At 38.5% G+C, this 17,819-nt stretch overlaps 3 protein-coding genes and 1 long non-coding RNA gene across 4 annotated transcripts; 2 read left to right on the top strand and 2 right to left on the bottom strand.

Moving 5' to 3' along the window:
• The first annotated feature begins 162 nt into the window (after positions 1 to 162).
• Positions 163 to 4,455, top strand: LOC112460649 (glutathione hydrolase 7-like). The gene is made up of 11 exons (XM_025025438.1): positions 163 to 407; positions 482 to 679; positions 776 to 1,312; positions 2,299 to 2,428; positions 2,503 to 2,663; positions 2,725 to 2,804; positions 2,892 to 3,167; positions 3,280 to 3,570; positions 3,655 to 3,724; positions 3,811 to 4,038; positions 4,120 to 4,455. The coding sequence occupies exons 1-11, from the start codon at positions 331 to 333 to the stop codon at positions 4,328 to 4,330; spliced, it is 2,259 nt and encodes a 752-aa protein (XP_024881206.1). The 5' UTR covers positions 163 to 330; the 3' UTR covers positions 4,331 to 4,455.
• A 101-nt stretch (positions 4,456 to 4,556) lies between these two features.
• LOC112460648 (GDP-fucose transporter 1-like) lies at positions 4,557 to 7,088 on the bottom strand. The gene is made up of 4 exons (XM_025025437.1): positions 6,314 to 7,088; positions 5,893 to 6,097; positions 5,443 to 5,581; positions 4,557 to 5,366 (listed from the first exon to the last, which is right to left on the bottom strand). Exons 1-4 carry the CDS (start codon positions 6,376 to 6,378, stop codon positions 4,777 to 4,779), a joined length of 999 nt encoding a protein of 332 aa, XP_024881205.1. The 5' UTR covers positions 6,379 to 7,088; the 3' UTR covers positions 4,557 to 4,776.
• A 1,834-nt stretch (positions 7,089 to 8,922) lies between these two features.
• Positions 8,923 to 10,659, top strand: LOC112460644. Its single transcript, XR_003041460.1, has 2 exons — positions 8,923 to 9,960; positions 10,085 to 10,659. It is a non-coding gene; the product is annotated as an uncharacterized LOC112460644 (long non-coding RNA).
• Positions 10,645 to 17,810, bottom strand: LOC112460643 (cullin-associated NEDD8-dissociated protein 1-like). The gene is made up of 17 exons (XM_025025430.1): positions 17,459 to 17,810; positions 16,270 to 16,439; positions 15,824 to 16,037; positions 15,443 to 15,735; positions 15,199 to 15,361; positions 14,851 to 15,124; positions 14,221 to 14,727; positions 13,853 to 14,136; positions 13,642 to 13,773; positions 13,387 to 13,555; positions 13,007 to 13,304; positions 12,729 to 12,927; positions 12,384 to 12,641; positions 11,892 to 12,080; positions 11,537 to 11,780; positions 11,291 to 11,437; positions 10,645 to 10,978 (listed from the first exon to the last, which is right to left on the bottom strand). The coding sequence occupies exons 1-17, from the start codon at positions 17,498 to 17,500 to the stop codon at positions 10,845 to 10,847; spliced, it is 3,717 nt and encodes a 1,238-aa protein (XP_024881198.1). The 5' UTR covers positions 17,501 to 17,810; the 3' UTR covers positions 10,645 to 10,844.
• Positions 17,811 to 17,819: the final 9 nt, after the last annotated feature.

Below are 17,819 nucleotides of genomic sequence, written 5' to 3'. Positions count from 1 at the left end.
ACGCGCCCAATGGCTGCGTTCGGTAACGTCGGGTACACACGGATATAGTTTCTTCTCCTTCTAACTCGCTAAGACAGAAAGAGAAGGGAGTATACTCGTGTGCACTCGGGTGACGTTTCCGAACGTCAATATGGCGGTAGTCGCGTAGTGAGAGGTGGGAGATGCTAAACATGCGCGTCAACAACAAAACGCGAATCCAAGATCCAAAGTAGTATAATTGAAGTTTTTGTTGTTGCTGAACTCTTCCTCTGTCTTTACATTCAATGTAAACAGGCGGAAACTTGTCATTTTTTTTTTTAAATCTAAGTGGTTACCGAAAATATTTTAATAATGACTACCGACGTGGTGGAAATGTTAAAAGAGCCAAGAATGATAAAAATCTGTGCCCCGATGGTCAGATATAGCAAGTGAGTGGAGGCAATATTCTTTGACTTACGCATTGCGCGTGTATTATATTAATTAACTTCGCACTTTTTTCTAGACTACAGTTCAGAACACTTGTGAGACGGTACGGATGCGACATATGCTTCACACCCATGATCCTGGCGGACTCGTTTGTGCAATCCTCAAAAGCTCGGGACAACGAATTTACCACGCACGAAAAAGATCAGCCACTGATCGTTCAATTTGCGGCTAAGACTGTAAACGACTTTGTCGACGCTTCAGAAATGGTTGCGCCGTAAGTCACAAATCACAGTTTGTATACATTTTATAAATTTTGACGGTACAAGTGTACTCTTGTTTTTCTTGCGTATTTTATTCCTCTAATTAACAGATATTGCAACGGTGTAGACCTGAACTGTGGCTGTCCGCAACGCTGGGCCATGCAAGAGGGATACGGGGCTGATTTGTTGAGAAAACCAGAGCTCGTCAAGGATCTGGTGTCACAAGTCAGAAATCGTATTCCAAGGCCGTTCACCGTTTCCGCAAAGATACGTTTGTTGAAAGATATACGCCAGACGATAGCGTTGTGCCAAACTCTGGAGAAGGCCGACGCCTCGTTCTTGACGATTCACGCGAGGACTCCCGAGATGCGTAACGAACCGATCGATTTGGACAAGCTGAAGCTTCTCAGGGATCACGTACGGCTGCCCCTCGTGGCGAACGGTGACGCGAAAAGCCTGGAGAGCGCGGAATCCTTGTTCAAGGAATCCGGATGCGAGGGGGTGATGTCCGCCAGGGGTATTTTAACTAATCCGGCGTTGTTCTCGGGACTCTCCGCTACTCCGCTCGCCTGCGTTCAAGATTGGTTGGACATTACGTCGACCGTGCCGACTGAATTTCAGTGTTTCCACCATCATCTGGTATTCATGTTGGAAAAAATCTTGCCGAGGACGGAACGAATGTTGTTCAATAGTCTGCAAAATAAATCATCCGTGTTGGAGTTTCTGGAAAGTTATTACAACATAAAACCAAACGCGTCCGATTCGATGGAATTGACTAGGTGTAATTTTAGTGCTTCGCGTGTACGATGTAAAGAAAAATATATTAATTGTTGGGAGGACGACTCGTCTACCGATTTTCTAGGCTGTATATTTAATACGGATTCGTAAGGAGAAGCTCGGGGATGTTGTCGAGCCTCGCGAAGTTACGGTTTCGCAGTTTTCGCACATGTTTTACGTCTTGTCGAATAATAAACTTGAAAAACCCGCTACACGTTACCTAGTTATTATCTAGTTCCTTTCAGATTTCTACTGGAGGCGGTGGAATGTATCAAACTGTCTGAAGAAGGACGGAAGACCTCCCTAGTTTTCCTTTTCCGTTTTTTTCGTTTCTGTTTTACATTAAGTTTTTGTTGACGTTATTACTTGCAATTTTCTCTCGATATTTTGAAAGAAACTCAAGTCACAAATATCGCGGTAACGTGCAAGATTATTATTACAAAGCGACGAACTTTGGAGAATGAGTTACAATACACGTAAGCGCAAACGCCTTTTGCTCTGTGCATTGGCCTAAATATTTTGCACTACATTTGCATTTCTTGATCATCGTGATTAATTCAAAACTGGCAGAACTGTTTATTGCAAAATTTCTAACTGCTCAATTTATAGTCCTTAATTTAATATTTCTCTCTCTTCCCATGTATTAAAACAAAATTATTTATTTATTTGTTCTATCCATGTCAACAAAATTATGCAGATATTGATAAGTTAATCGGTAATTTAGTCAAAATTGTCCGAAGTCATTAGATTTTAGGATAACGACTTGTACGTGTCATATATACGACAAAAGGAAAGGATTACAAGTCAGCGTATTTGCAGGTCTCACAGAGGAATGTCCTTTGACGAAGGAGAGAAGCTACGGGTACCGACTCTGTGCCTACTGCGGCAATGGGCTGAAATTCATCATATTCTGCTTTATCGCGTTGACTTTTGCCATCACCACCATGCTGGTGTTGCAAATTCTTTACACCGAAAGTATACCGCAGGTATAGATACTAAAAATAGAAAAGAGGGCAACGAAATAATAAAACATTCTGACAATATCCTCGTCTCGTTTCAGAGCAGCCTTCACGGTGCTCATGGAGCAGTTGCCACGGATTATTCCAATTGTTCCCAAATTGGTACCAAAATACTAGCCAGATCAGGCAATGCCGTCGATGCTGCGGTAGCAGCGACTATTTGCATGGCTGTGGTAGCGCCTCATAAAACCGGTCTTGGCGGGTAAGATATTGGCTGACTGATCTTCATCGTCGTCCTTTCTAAATCTTGATTTTGTTTCCAGAGGCGGTTACATAATGATATATAATTACAAAAATTACACTCATCCGATTGTTATTGATTTTGCAAGTAATACAACCACGGGTAAATGCAATTTTGCGCATTGATTTAACGTGTATGACATATAAAGAAAGAAAAATATATGTTACTCACACAATTTCTCTGCTTCAGGTTTCTTTGCCGAGGCTGGAATACGTTTGCCAGCTCTGCTAAAAGGATTAGAATTTGCTCAAAGGTCGTATGGCAGTTTGGCATGGCGCGACGTCGTAGAACCCGTCGTTGAGTTGACTCGGGAAGGATTCGTTATATCTAAGGATCTTGCGGACGAAGTGGCGAAGAATACAGATTATGAGATATTTTACGCCGGGCCTTTGAGTCCAGGCGATAGACTGCAATTGCACGAACTTACAAGGACGTTGGATATTATAGCGCACTACGGTGCAACGGGTAAATGTATTTTGCAACTCTGTGAATCGTAGATACCTAATTCTCATGCAACTTTGTCTTGATTTTCTTGAACTGCACGATTGGATTATTAATATTAAAAATTTTCTTTTAGCGTTATATAACGGTACCTTGTCCCAAGAAATTCTACAAAATACTACGCTCCGTGAAAGATTGCTGCAACAATTGGCGAGTTACGAGCCTACCGTAACGATGGCGAGGAGCACAACGTTACATCGCCATACAATTTATTATCCGTCGCACGCGTCTTTTATGCAAGAGGTGATCGAAGCACTGGAAAACCTTCCAATTTTAGCAGGAAATGCATCTACTATAGAATCTCAAGTTCTTGTTGCTCAAACGTTGATGAATGTATTTCTACAGTTTTTTCAAAACTTGCAACATGGTGAGACACGTACTATTTTTTTTCTTTTTTTATTATCACAGATCTGCGCGTAATTTTCTATTAATCTCATAATAATAATTTTAGACGTGAAAAAAGAAACGTACACTGGAGTCATGGCAATGGATTGGCAAGACACCTACGTTACCATCTTATCGTTAGTAACAGGACGCAATTATATTTCTATACATCTATTAGATAACTGAACGGTCTCGTTGCACTAACATGTTATAAATGATGCAGTGGTCTGAGTTCACCTTTCGGTTCCGGGAACAGAATGGCTGGATTCTTTTTGGACAATATCGATGACAATGATTTGTCCACGTTCATCCCTATTATTTTTCATTACGATGGAGGAATATGCGGATTGCGTGGAGTGCTCGGTTCGAATGATATTTTTCTTAACGGCCAAATCCTCTACAATCTTATCGTGCGCGCACTAAACGTTTCTGCCGCGATAGAATATCCCAGGTATATAAGAAATTTAATAATCTCAAATAAATAGGCGTGAGGTATATTTACAACGTATCAATTTATTCAATCTTTTTATAGGTACTATTTTGTCTCTGACGGTATGGTGATTGAAGATAATCAAAGACACTCGATGGAGGCTGCGTTGCAGGCTCGATTGTATTCCATGATATCGCCGTTGTCTCACGACGATAGCTCATCCATGAGAAGCGTAAACGCAATTGTCAAAAGGAAAGATTCACTATCGAGTCACTCGGATAGTCGTGGAAATGGAATTGCATCACGATTTTAAGCCATATACGCATTGTTAAGAGCGTATACACAAAAGATTAGCAATCTCCGAGAAGTTTGGAGATTATGTAATACTGTGATATTAGGGATAATTTCGGCTACACAAACATTTGTGACATGAAATAGTTTGTTTTTTAAACGTCATGTAGTAAACAGGCTAGACTGTAAACATCATAAACTTAATATTTAAAATATTTGATACTATAATACTGTTTTAAATGCAGAGATATTTTATACATATTTATATACATATATATATACATACTTTTGCAAAACTGTCGAATAAACTTCTGCAGTTTGCATGTACATGTAAAGAATAGCATCTCTTCCATATGATATCTCCTTAAGAGAACATTTATATACATATATTTATATACGGTTGCGTAAAATAATACTTTATAAATATAAAAACATTTTAATAAAATTGCTACGCCTCATTACCAGTTGTTAGACTTTAAGTTGTTGCGTCTCGATTTTGTACTCTTTACTCAACTCCAGTTGCCTGATCCTCGCGTAAAACCCACTGGCAGTGAGGACAACGATATTGCTTAGCCACCAGAGAAACGATTTCTTTTCGTTAAACCAGTAAGTCGCTAAAACCGTTTGGGCGCATGCTTTCGCGGTACCGCTAACGTTATGCGTCAAAGGAGATGTGACTTTTATTTGAAGCGCGGTGAAGTATCCGATGGCGAAGCCGAATACACCGCCGATCGTCATGGCAGTCCAGAAAAGGGGATGTCCAAGCTTCTCGTAATTATACACGGTTGTATGTTCACCGCTGATTATCATTAGCGGGATGAAGATGATAATGCTGTAGACATTGTTATAATAGGAAAGTAACCAGATGTCCTGATTTACGACCGGGAGCGTCTGTTTCATGCGGATGGAGTACAAGGATAACGACAACGATCCAAGCACGCCGAACAGGGTCCCGAGAACGGACAGGGAGCCCGCTACATGCTCCTGATCCACCCCTAACCAGAACCCGGCAATAATCACCGCGCAGCATGCTATGCATTTCAGAGACGTCGTTTGCCCTGCAAACTTTCGCTGATTAGTTACTCCGATAATTTCCACTCGGTTTAGACGGATTTGTTCGCGTAGGATTCTCACCGAGTAAAATGTAGGTAAACACAACGTTAAATACTGTCGTTAGCGAACGGCCCACATAGTAAAATGCGACGCCGACGTGTTTCAGGCACAAGTTGTTAGTCGCTATCATTGCGGTGAACAGAATTGATAATGGCAGTACCTATAAAAAATTTACAAAACATAAAACACTTTATATCTTCTCTTTCAGCCATAAACATTGTCAACTGTTGTTGCAGAGAAATCACAAGATTTAAAGTTACATTCTTTTATATATTCTAATCAAGAGTTCATCTTTTTCTGTTAAATTTATTAAGTATCTATTTTTTTTTTAATTTAAAGTAGATAAAATTTATATGCAATGATTTTCCTCCAAATGGAATAATTAGTTTCCAATCATTTGTAACAAAACAAAAAAAAAAAAAACAATTATTACATTTACGTTGTACAATGTTCCTAAAGCGATTTACATACCTTTTTCAAAGTGTCTCTTTTAAATGGACTACCATCCGCAATTTCAATGTAGTCTGGGAACCAGTGGGACATTTTGTGTAAAGTAACACAGATAGCTACGCTTACTATACATTGAAACCAAGTTACAAACAGAGGAGCATCCAAATTCACAGTGTCACTGGACAGGAGCGCTTTGTTCATGAATACAGTCAGGATGGACACTACCCTGAAAATTATTTAAAAATGCATTTAAAGAAAAGAGCCCTTTGACCGAGAAATTGGTGGAGACTTTGAATTACAAAAATAATTATAATTATATATACTCTTTGCATCCTAAGACAAGGTCAACTTCTAATATATTTAAATATATTTAAATGTATAAAAATATATTTAAGGCAGGTTGAACGATATGTGAGCGACTCGATATCATTTTGTGACTTACCAATATGCTGCGATCACAAATGTGATATACATGTACTTTGACGCCAGTCCCTTTTCCAGTGGCATCTTGACAAAGTTTCTGGCACAATTTCTAGGACAATAATCTCGGCTGGATGCCGAATAATCAAGCGGCTACTGTAATGGACAATCATCCGCATTGATATGTCAAATTATTGTCCCTCGCATGTTGCTGCTGCTGTTTGCGAAATTGGTTCTACACGGTTGAAATGTTTCAACCGAGCGGTATAAAATAATTTTGGGATTGCAATTTGGTGTAATTTAATAAAATGTAAATCCGTATTCTAAATTGCCACATCTATGTGTCTGTCACTAAAGCGTAGTGATAATTGATAACAGCGTTATCGGTGATGAAGAAATTATGCTCGATGTCATCTGTTTTTTCTTTTCCGTTTTAACGCACGGTACTTTTGAGTGGTATCTTCGGAAAAGAGGCAAATTCAATATAAATCTAATATAAACAAATAGAAATCCTGTAAAATTAATTCTTGCTTGGGACACGTTATCAAACTCCAATTGACTCCGGCTAAACGCGGCGTGCGGCGTTCTGTCAGTGTCAGATGTCAGATACGATTTAGATTATATAATATATAGATGGTACTCTCTCTTTTCTTGGTGCTGATGTCGATGATAAATTGGATTTTCGATTCGCATGCGGCCCGCGATACAATTAATAAAATAATCGCGACATACGAATAGAATAATTCTACATTTAAAAAACCCGTAGAAAACTGTATCGGTCGGCTTCTCCTATTCTAAAATCATCTTTTTATTCTCTTTATCCGCTTTACCCCGAAATTTTCTCTCGCTCTACTCTCATTCCATGTTCTACGTGGCGCATGCGCAGAGCGGAAATGTGCGGCGCACGTGACAAATGTTGATGGTCAATCGCAACGTGGTCAAACTAGAGTGCGTTCCGATTCCCCACCTGAGTGCTGAAAATCTATAGTGCACGTGACATATACTATAGGATTTTTAGCACTCGGGTGACTCGGGTGGGGAATCCGAACGCAGCCCTAGGGGACGCTCTGTGATTTTAATTTTTGGCGCTGGCTCTGGCAGGTTTTAGCGCGCTTTCGACAGGTTGATAGGTCGATAGGTTAAGGCAAGTCGTATTATATCGTTTATTTTGATAATGGATATAAATGTAGGAAAAGGAGCAATTAAAAAGCGTGAAGTTAACAAATTCCAAGCTTCATGGCTAAACGAAAACATTTTTAAAGGATGGTTGGCTTGTTCGGAAAATAACGCACGTTGTACTGTATGCAATGAGATCATCAAATGTTGCAAAACGGATCTAATTGAACACTCACAAATGGCCAAACATATCGAAAACGTAAATTCAGGGAAAGCGATTGATAATGCTAACAACACATCTATGGATTTGTCATATGAAGATAGAGTTAAGCGAGCTGTTGCGACATTTTGTGCCGAACATGATATCGTTGGAGACGCCGCAGATGATTTGGAAAAATTGGCAAAGGATATTTGTAAATATCCTGAAGTTGCGCGAAATCTTTCAATAAATCACATAAAAAAATTACTAAAGACAAATTACCCAAATTACCAAAATTACTGAAAACAAAAAAATTCTTAATTTACAGTCCAGTAGATTTTCGATTTTCATCGATGAAAATTCAGATAATTCGGCACAAAAATAATATGCATTCTCATTCGATATTTTTCTCCTTCAAATAAGAAAGTCGCGACGGAATTATTAGAAGTAATATCTTCAGACGCCAGAAATTATTCCACGAGTAAACTCTTCAAAGCTTTCAAAAGTCTTTTAGAACAAAAAGATATTTCTATTAAAAATCTTGTCGGAATATCCTGCGATAATTTTAATGAGCCAGCTACGATTTAGTTTTCGAATGGCAGATTTTGGCATCAGTTTTTGATGAACGACAGAAGCAAGAATTAGCCTCTTTAAAGATTGATGAAATGTAAAGCAAAATAACTGAATATGAAAATTGTAATAAGGAAAGATTCTTTCCAAATTTGGATTTATTAGTTGAGGCAGTTCTTTCTTTTCCTCTCAAATTCTGAAGTCAAACGAATCTTTTCTGTACTACTAACAGATGTAAAAATAGAAGATGAAAGAAACTGATTATTCATTATGATGATATTACTTCTGATACTTGCGTAGCTCAAAGTTAAGCTTTCAAAATGTTCCAAGTATTTTCTCACATAATTTTAAGATGTTTTGAAATTATTTTTATTTGTTTAATTTTATTAGTGTTGAGGCAGTTCTTTCTTTTCCTCCCTCAAATTTCTGAGGCCAAACGAATCTTTTCTGTACTACTAACAGATGTAAAAGTAGAAGATGAAAGAAACTGATTATTATTCATTATATGATATTACTTCTGATATTTGCGTAGCTCAAAGTTAAGCTTTCAAAATGTTCAAGCATTTTCTCACATAATTTTAAGATGTTTTAAGATTATTTTTATTCGTTTAATATTATTAGTTTCTTTCCAAAAATTAGAAATTAAGATTATTTTTATTTTTATACCAAGCGAAGTGTGTGCGTGTGTGTTTATAATTTTGTAACACAAAATGTACTTTTATTTAATGATTATTAGTAAGAAAAGAATTATTTCTGTCTAACTTGGTATGTTTTCGTATATTAAATAATACAAAATTGATTTTGTTTATATTAACAAAGTAATGCTGAATTTCTTTAGAAGGACATTTACATATGAAAGATCTTTGTTAGAATAGTTGTTCGAAATCACATTAAATAACATTATGCAATTGTTCTTCAATCATTTCATTTTATGTCAATATAATAAATTTTAAGAATTAGTCTTGATTCTCTGAAATCTGTTCGTCGATCATCGACAAGAATCCGTCGCTCTAAAATGTAAAGAAGTTTTGTTTGAACACGAGTCTTAAAGCGAGACGCAGTAGTGTGTAAGTCGCTCGAGACCGACAAGAATTTTCTGCGTGTCTGATCCATGCTGGCAGATCATTACTCTAACAAAAGGCTGCCGGTGCGATTGTGTTTTTCTGCTTTTACCGTCTTGCGGAAACGAAAATGGAGTTGGCCAGTAATCTGAAGCAGATCACGGTATGCTTCCCATCGTCAGCTCCCTTGAAGCCATCGGACGTCTTATCATGAAGCGATCTGTTTATCCATTTTGGTGGGACTGCTCGAACTACATGAATGGAAAACTACAATTGTGATACTTCTGAGCCACCTTCTTCGGATGTCCTGAACGCGTTCCTCGAATGTTGTGTGCGAAATCTGGAGTTTCATCCAAAGTTGACTCTAGCTCAGTAGATGATAACAAGCGGTTCTTCATCTCGTTCTGCTAGATGTGTCCTCTGTCAGAAGGCCAAGCGACGACACATTTTCTTTTGTCCGGAATTCATGAAAAAAGACTGTCTGATGAGAAAAAAGAGTTTGCGGACGGCAACAAACCTAAACTATTTCGGCAGGCATCAACTGGCGGATTGTTCATCGCGGAAGAGATGCCTTGCGTGCAAAAGACTCCACCACATGATGATTTACGATGCGATTCCGAGGGACATCAGCGGTTTCAGTTGTGTTCATGTCGAGCACACCGAAACACAAAAATTATCCTCTTCGGGTCCCATCCTCTTAAGGCTCACTAAGGAACATGACTAGTAAGTAAAGATCATCAGACCTTTGTGATCACCTTTGAGTGCCTCAGCATTAGTGCCTCAGCATTAGTGTTGTCCACATCAAAGTGTCTTGAATCACAGCACTAAGGTATTTCTGGTCTTTCAGAGATTCGTGCCGCATCGAGGTCTATGCCACACCGTCTAAAGTACTCTAAAGTGACCGTTGCACTAACTTTATCGGCCTGTACACGCAACTGTGGATCATCTTGGAAGTGACGGTCTGCCAGCAACCACATCAGACGCAACGAGAGTATGGACTGTGGAGTGATGTTTCAACCTACAAGCTATCTCACTTGGAAGGAATCAGGACTTCGAGAAGGAGTCTTTATTAAAGACTTTATTTAAGACAATTAATTAAGACAATTTTGGATTTCACAAAGCTCATTTTGCCCGAATTTGTCTGTGTTCCCGTGCTCGCAAATAATAGTAAATATCATTAATTAGTATTTTAATAGCAAGTGCGCTAAAAGAAAACATCAACCTGCGTAGACATTTATAATCGCTATTTTTATTTTTTGCATTGTCTCGATAGTGCCTCTTTTCTCGAATTTTTTCCTTAATAATTTTGCCCTGCGTGGAGTGTTTATTATATCTACATACGTATGTATATAGAGATTAATCTGTACCATACAAGGGGAAATTACACATATAAATGATAATAAAATGATTATTGCCGGCAAATTTATTTTAAAATTTATACATGATGTGCTACATTAACTCACATTCATTAGAAACTACCTTCAAATCGAAGATATAATAATGAAAAAATAATGTATAGAAATAAACTATGGATAGAGTATGATCACGAATGCGCTTAACCCACGTTCATCTATACGAAATACAAAAAAGAATTAAGTCAATTATTCTTAGCTCTGATCCATTGCGTTTGCTTCGTTCATGTTATTGCCGGTACAGTCCTTTTGTATTATCTCAAAGAGCGGCAACAGTTCCGGCGTGGCCTTAATCTGTCCCACAAATTCGCTCAACGATGGATTTTTATCTGCAAATAAACGTCGCACATATATCGTAAGTTTATGAGTAAGTGAGTGAGAGAGAGGGGGAGGAGGAGGATAGGTAGGTTAAAGAAGAGGCAATGTAAAAGGAGCGGGAGTCCTTTTTGTACCCCGCAAGAAGCGTAAAATAATTACTACTACTATATATCAAATTTCATGCTGTAGGTATATAAATTGAGATCATTTTTAGTTAATTTAGTTCTTTTGAGTTAAAGTTTTAAAAAATTTTATAAATAGATAAATGTTTTGAAAATAGAATTTTATTTAAATTAATTTAATTTTAAAACAATTCTATTTACCTGCATCAGGAATAGTTAACAATGCTGCAACGGCTCTCAACGCAGAGCGTTTCAATTCGTCTTGCTTCTCATACTCCTGCTTCACTGAGTTCGCTTTTACTTTCATCGTGCAAGTACTTTTCAGCGGCTCGACTAATCGCTCCAACCCTATATGATAAACATTGGAGCGTAGGATTATAATATTAAATGTTCTAAAATATCAAGGATTCTAGTACAACTATAAACAATTGTGCGCGATATACTCACTTTGCAAGACTGCAGTCGGGCACAATTGCGCGAGTCGCGCGGTCATGAGATAAGTCAGCATCTTGATGTCATAATGGTCCCTAAGACCGTTCTCCACATGATTTAGAAATTCAAAGACGTCCAGCCTATCGAGACACGAATCCAGCAAGGTGTACATACATTCGAATGCTGCTTTACGAAGGTCCAATCCGTCGTCTACCGTGTGTTTGAAAGGACCCATCTCGACCTCTCTGATTAGTTCTTTCTGTAATGGAAAGTTTATTACATTACGACAAAGTCTCGGTGACAACGGACAATCTGAACTGATTAGTTCAGACTGAGATTTAGTATTTTCTTAGATTTAAATCTTGCTAACCTTGATCTTAGTTTCCGCGTAAAGATGCGGCAGCACTACGTCTAAGAGATCCCGTATCAGCATAGGCTTATTGTGCGCAGCAGAATTAAATGCGACTAGTGCTACCCTACGCACGTTAAGATCAGGATCCTCTAAAGCGACTAAGAAATTACCCATACATTGCTTCAACATGGCATCTATTGGTTGTGGCTGTAAATATTAAATTAGATACATTTGTTAGGGCACTGAATAGCTTGGTGATAAAACAGTTTGTCAAATAAGAGACCGGGTTCAATACCCGATTCTGCAAACTCGCATATAATACAAAAGCTATTGAGCGAAAATATATTATTTCGCTGAGATAGAAGAGAAAAATAAATTTCGAGGTAAACTAGGTAATAAATCGTTGTACTTCATTCCTTAAAGAACAGAAATAGATATGATATATGATACGTCGATATATATGATACTATACGTATAATATAGATGATATTATAAGTTGTGGCTAAGTACCTGATCGGAAATGGTAAATTTAACTGCGGTGACTGTCGTTGTTCTCATAAGAGCTGATGGTGACTTGAGCGATTCTTGCAGTCTTGGTAACAGAGTAGCGGGATCAATTAACGTCAGTTTACCGAGACATTCGGCCACGACGTTACGAGTACCTTCTTCCGTGCATTCGCAATGCCTGTACAAGAGCATCCAGATCGAAGGCACGAAATTCTGCAAGTTTGACACGCCAGATGGACTGGCTGATTGACTTGTAATGATCTGCAAAGACAAATAGTACTTTAGAAATGGATTTTCTATTCCGATGAGCTTGAACGGTAATAAAGACTGTTACTGCACGAATTTTACCTCCTTCAACGAATGCAAAAGCAGATATTGACGTTTGGGCTGCGCCTCAATCTCCTGAAGTATGAAAGGTAGATACTCAGGAAGATTTCCAATTGCGATATTTCCCAACGTATAACTGGCCGCGGACTTAACTTCTTCCGAGTGAGATGAGAATGAATTTAGAATCGTGTGTTTCAATGAATTAATTCCGCTTAAATCTCTGTGGAAACATTATTTCAAAGATAAATCTTTTTTTTCTTATAATACAGTTCATTAGAAATAAATCACAATTCTCTTACACGTGTCTTCCTATCTCTCCAATGACCAGCAAGGCGAATATGTGTTGCGCAACGTTCTGAATATCCGTTGGATTTTGAACGTCTTTCAGCAATTGTTGTACAATGCACTGCGCTTCATCGTGCCAAGTGATTGTCAGGGCGGCTGCACACTTAGCCAACGAGTGATAAGCTTGCTTATGAAGTAGGGATGAAGTAACCGGAACTAGTAACATCGCGAGAAGATCTCTATATCCCAGATCTGGCAAATTCGCTTGAACTAAGGCTTGGAAAAACTCAAGCATTGAATTTAATGCGACACCTGTTTGACAAAAATTCAGTTCAATTTGTATAAGCGTACTGAAATTTCTAATTTGTTTAATGTTAAAGCGAGGTACACCTACCTTGAAGAAGCGGCGACTTTACCAAAATGAGTATTTCAGGCAAGATATGTTCGGAAACCCTGGTCAGGGCAGTTGGATGTAGCTTCGCTATGGTAGTGAGAAGATTCAACGTTAATTGCGCAATGTGCAGATCTGACTCGTTTAGTAATGCAGGTAACTCCGCAGTAACCTGTAAAAAAAAAAAAAATTGGAAATAATCATCCAGTGACCCTTTAAATATTGCACAATACAATATATAGTAAATAACGTTCATACCTTATCAAGTAAATCTGGATGCAGAGCCGAGCTATAATTGCGTACTAATGTATCCAGAAGAGGAAGAGAAGCAAGTTTCAAAGCTCGTTGATTTTTCCTCAAGAAAGACCCAAGAATGGGTATTGCTTCTTCCTACAAAAGGCGACAAAACAGCTTGTAAAGAAAGAATTGTGCAATTTCTCAATCGTATATTTGTACTTTATAAATTTACCATAATCGGTTTCAGATCGACTCTCAGAGGAGACGCGGCTATGCAAGTTAGAGCCTTAACAGTAGTAAGCCTTGTTATCTCGTTGCGCAACCTATCTAGGAAAATAGGTAGGCATACGTGTAGCTTGTCTGACAGAGTATCTCCAAAGTGTGCAAGGATTTGTCCCATGCAAGATATAGCTCTTTCCTTCACCTCTTGATCGATATCCGCCGTTTTGAGCCTCATCAAGGTGCATTGATATATTTCGTTGGACAATGAAGTAAAACCGCGATAGAATGGTTTCTCTATAAGTGGTATATTAATCCGTTATAAATATTGCTCTTGTATCCACGACTGCAAATAAAAATCGGAAATGTAAAATGACTTACCGTGAGGTCTGATAACTTGTACAAGTTGCTGTAACACGAGCAACGCTTCGGCAGCGATCTTGTAGAACGAATCTCCCACTGCTAGTATAATCGGAGGTGCCAAAACGGGCATGTGAACGTGAAACGCTTCGGGTTGATGCGTCACCAATAGCGTATGCACGAAAGCTAAAGTGTCGATTTTCATATTCGAGGAAGAATTCTTATCTCCTAGGGAATATTGTATACCGGGGATCAGTGCTGGAATATGATTAGTTAAAGCTCCAGGCAGAACGAGCACCAGTTCTTTCAGCAAAGAGAAGCAATCCTGTCTCGTTTTGATACTCTTTTCCTTCATCTGACGATGAACTGCCTTCACTATTAGCGGTACTTGTTGTTGCAACAACGAAGTGGGCCCGTCGTCATCGTCCATCGCGTCAGGATCGAGCGCCACGCCAGTAGCCGGCCTCGTTTGTTTCAATAAAGCGATATATGCATGAAAGATGTCTGATTTAACATTTTCTTCTCTTTCTGCAATATTACAGTAAATTTTCATTAATTACTGGATCATGAACAAGATTTCTTAATTAACTGGAGATACCTTCTTTGCATTTTTATAAACAAATTTCGGAATTCAATACGCGCGATACTTGCCTTTAAACCTGGCAATTAATGCAGGAGAAACTCCCTTATAAAGGTCTGATAATAACTCTCTTCTACTGGATACAACCGCTTCTAAACACTTTGCAGCTGCTCTACGAACTTTCCAACTCATATCATCGTCATCGGAATATTCATCCTCCGCATCTTCATCTCCGTCTTCTTCTACGTCCATTGCGGCACCTTCTCCATCAGAGAACTCGTTGACATCATCATCGTAATTATAGTTTGGATCGTATGTAATATACATTAGGCAGATCTCTATAATCTAAAAGATCAAAGATTTTAGTAAACAATATATAAATATCTGTGTAAGGCATAAGATGGATTCAACTTATGTACCTTATTTATGTGCGGCGTAATTTCTTTCGGACATCTATAAACAAAAGATTCAAATGCCTGCAAACAGTATTCTCTCAATTCATCGTCGTCCTCGTTACTGTATTGAACGATCAACGGCATAACGCGCTCTATTTGCTCGCCGAATCTATGGCCCGCTTGCCGGCTGCAATAAATTTAGACACGTCACATGGTAATTTGTTCCCCTCTATCAATTATTCGCACGTAATACAAATTGTCTACCGACCAGATAGAAGCAATGCACTGGATATAGGTACGTATAACGTTCTTCGTCGTTTGAGTTTGAAGACCCTCGAGAAGATGATCCAGCAATTTGTTGTATAAATAATTGTTGCTGGACGTCAACAGGTGACTCAGCGCTACTATAGTGCGTTTACGGACCGCTTGTCGCGGCGAGGAGAGTTGCGGCAATAATGCAGTCAGAATTGTAGGGTGAAATGTGACTAGCAAGGTGCCAAATCGAGACAATAAGTCGGCTACAATATCGAGAGCTTCTAATTGTACGGATACATCTTCTTGCTGTAAATGCATTATACATACATGTATATATATCATCAGTCAGAGATATGAAATTTTACAACAAAAAAATGAGATAAAGATCGTTTACCTTTTCAATAGCGCTGCTTAACTTGTTTGTAACACGTCTACAGACGTTTGCAACTAACGCACTACAACCCACAGGAAGCTCGGAAATAACAGTCTTCAAGCCAATGCTAGAGATATCGCGCAGCTGTTCCTTGTCTGACACCATATTGCTACATAAAGCATCCACAATGGTTTCGACTTGGTAGTCTTTTACTTTGTTGACTAATGGGCCCAAGCTAAAATCGTATATGTTCTTATAATTGTAAAATCCGACAAAGAATCAAAGAAAGATAAATATGTGTAACTCTTTGCGCCTCAATCTACTTTCTTATTTCATTTATTTTAGTAATTTATAACTTTATGCTGTTATTGCATAAAGAAATCAATATGTAGGACACTCTATATGAATAATATATAAAGGATCTTCTAGAAATTGTTTTGGCATGGTATCTAGACAAAGGAATGTACCATTTGACGGCAAGATTTTGTACTTCTCCGTTCTTGTCCTCCAATAACTTAAGAAGCATTTTTACAACTTTGCGCTCAGAATCATCGTCCAGCTTGATGCTGTCCTTTTGCAACTCGCTCATCAAATCGTTAGTTGCCATAAATCTGAAGTCCTTGTCGCTGGACGTCATCTGCAAAGGGAGTATAGGTGCTATCATATTAACAAGTAACAAAAAACAAGGAATTTACCATAAACTAAGATCTTGCTTGTGAATCATATTACAAGTAACAAGTAACAAGAAACAAGGAACATATCATGTAAACATATATAATGAAGATATGTGACACATTAATCATAAAATAATTACATGTTAAAGAACCTTTAAAGGCTACAAACTTTAAAGACATACTGCTCTACATGTGAAAAAATACATATGACTGTCGCTGTTCATGTGCGTTCTACACATATTCACATGAATGCTATATAAAACATCCAGCTTTTTCTGATATGTTAGTAGATGATTAGAATGCCTCCAATCTATAGTTCTACACTACATAACAGTTCCTTATCATAACATAATATTAGGACTGTCGTCCTACAGCCTGTAGATAGAATACAATCTTGTCTGCTCAAAGAAACAAAACAAACCACTTTGATTAGGACTAAACAGATAAACAGAAAATACTCCAAAATCAAGAAATGCCTATCCATGATCGCTTTCCTTATCTTTTTGAATGAACTATTTTGACTCTATATTACTCATATAGTTATTTTTTAACAATATTTTTTAAAAAAATTACCCACGTGGGGTGTCTCTCACATCCCAATGTAACATCAATTTTCATTGTTCCCTTTGATTTACATAAAATTACATTTGCATTAAATAAAGATTGAAAATATTTTACGTATCTTCTAAAGATAAGTACAAGGATGCTTCTTTAATTGCGAAACAAATTGTGCGACGTTCGATCGATAAAAAAAGCTACGATGTGAACTTAGTAGACTTTTATGGCTGGGGTGTAGTCTAAACCCCACGCGAGTCATGGTAGGGTTAACGGCCCTAATCGTCCCTCGTCGAGACCGTCTTAGGTAGATGCGAGAGGTTATGTTGCGGAGAACAAAAGGAAGCGTGGTAGAAAAGATTTCGTTGGGGCAAGTGATTTCGTTTCCTCGATCGCTATCGTTATCGTTATTAGCGCCGTTTATTACCTTCTCCAGCAGATTCGCTATTTGATAGGAGACACTAGCCATGATTGCGGAGTCCCTTCGCAGCCGGTTCAACGAGACGACGACAACGACAACGGCGATCGAGCGTGTTCGACCCCGGAGGTGGATTTCGGGTGTTGCGCGGTGCCTACCTGCTAGTCCTGTAACGCAACGGAAAAAAGAAAGGAAAAACAAACCGGAGTGCCCGGCGACACGGGGGATACGCGGACGCCAAAACCCGCGTGAAAATAATAATGTCGCACGAACCGAGGTGTAACAGCGGCGCTTCTGTTTTCTTTTCTTTTTTTCTTTCTCTCCTCTTTCTCTCTCCCTTTCTGTCTCTTTCTCTCTTCCCTTCTACTGC

Source organism: Temnothorax curvispinosus, unplaced genomic scaffold (assembly GCF_003070985.1).
Source record: "Temnothorax curvispinosus isolate PA1 unplaced genomic scaffold, ASM307098v1 QBEX01010689.1, whole genome shotgun sequence".
Taxonomy (NCBI): Eukaryota; Metazoa; Arthropoda; class Insecta; order Hymenoptera; family Formicidae; genus Temnothorax; species Temnothorax curvispinosus.
This window is presented reverse-complemented; position numbering and strand designations above follow the sequence as displayed.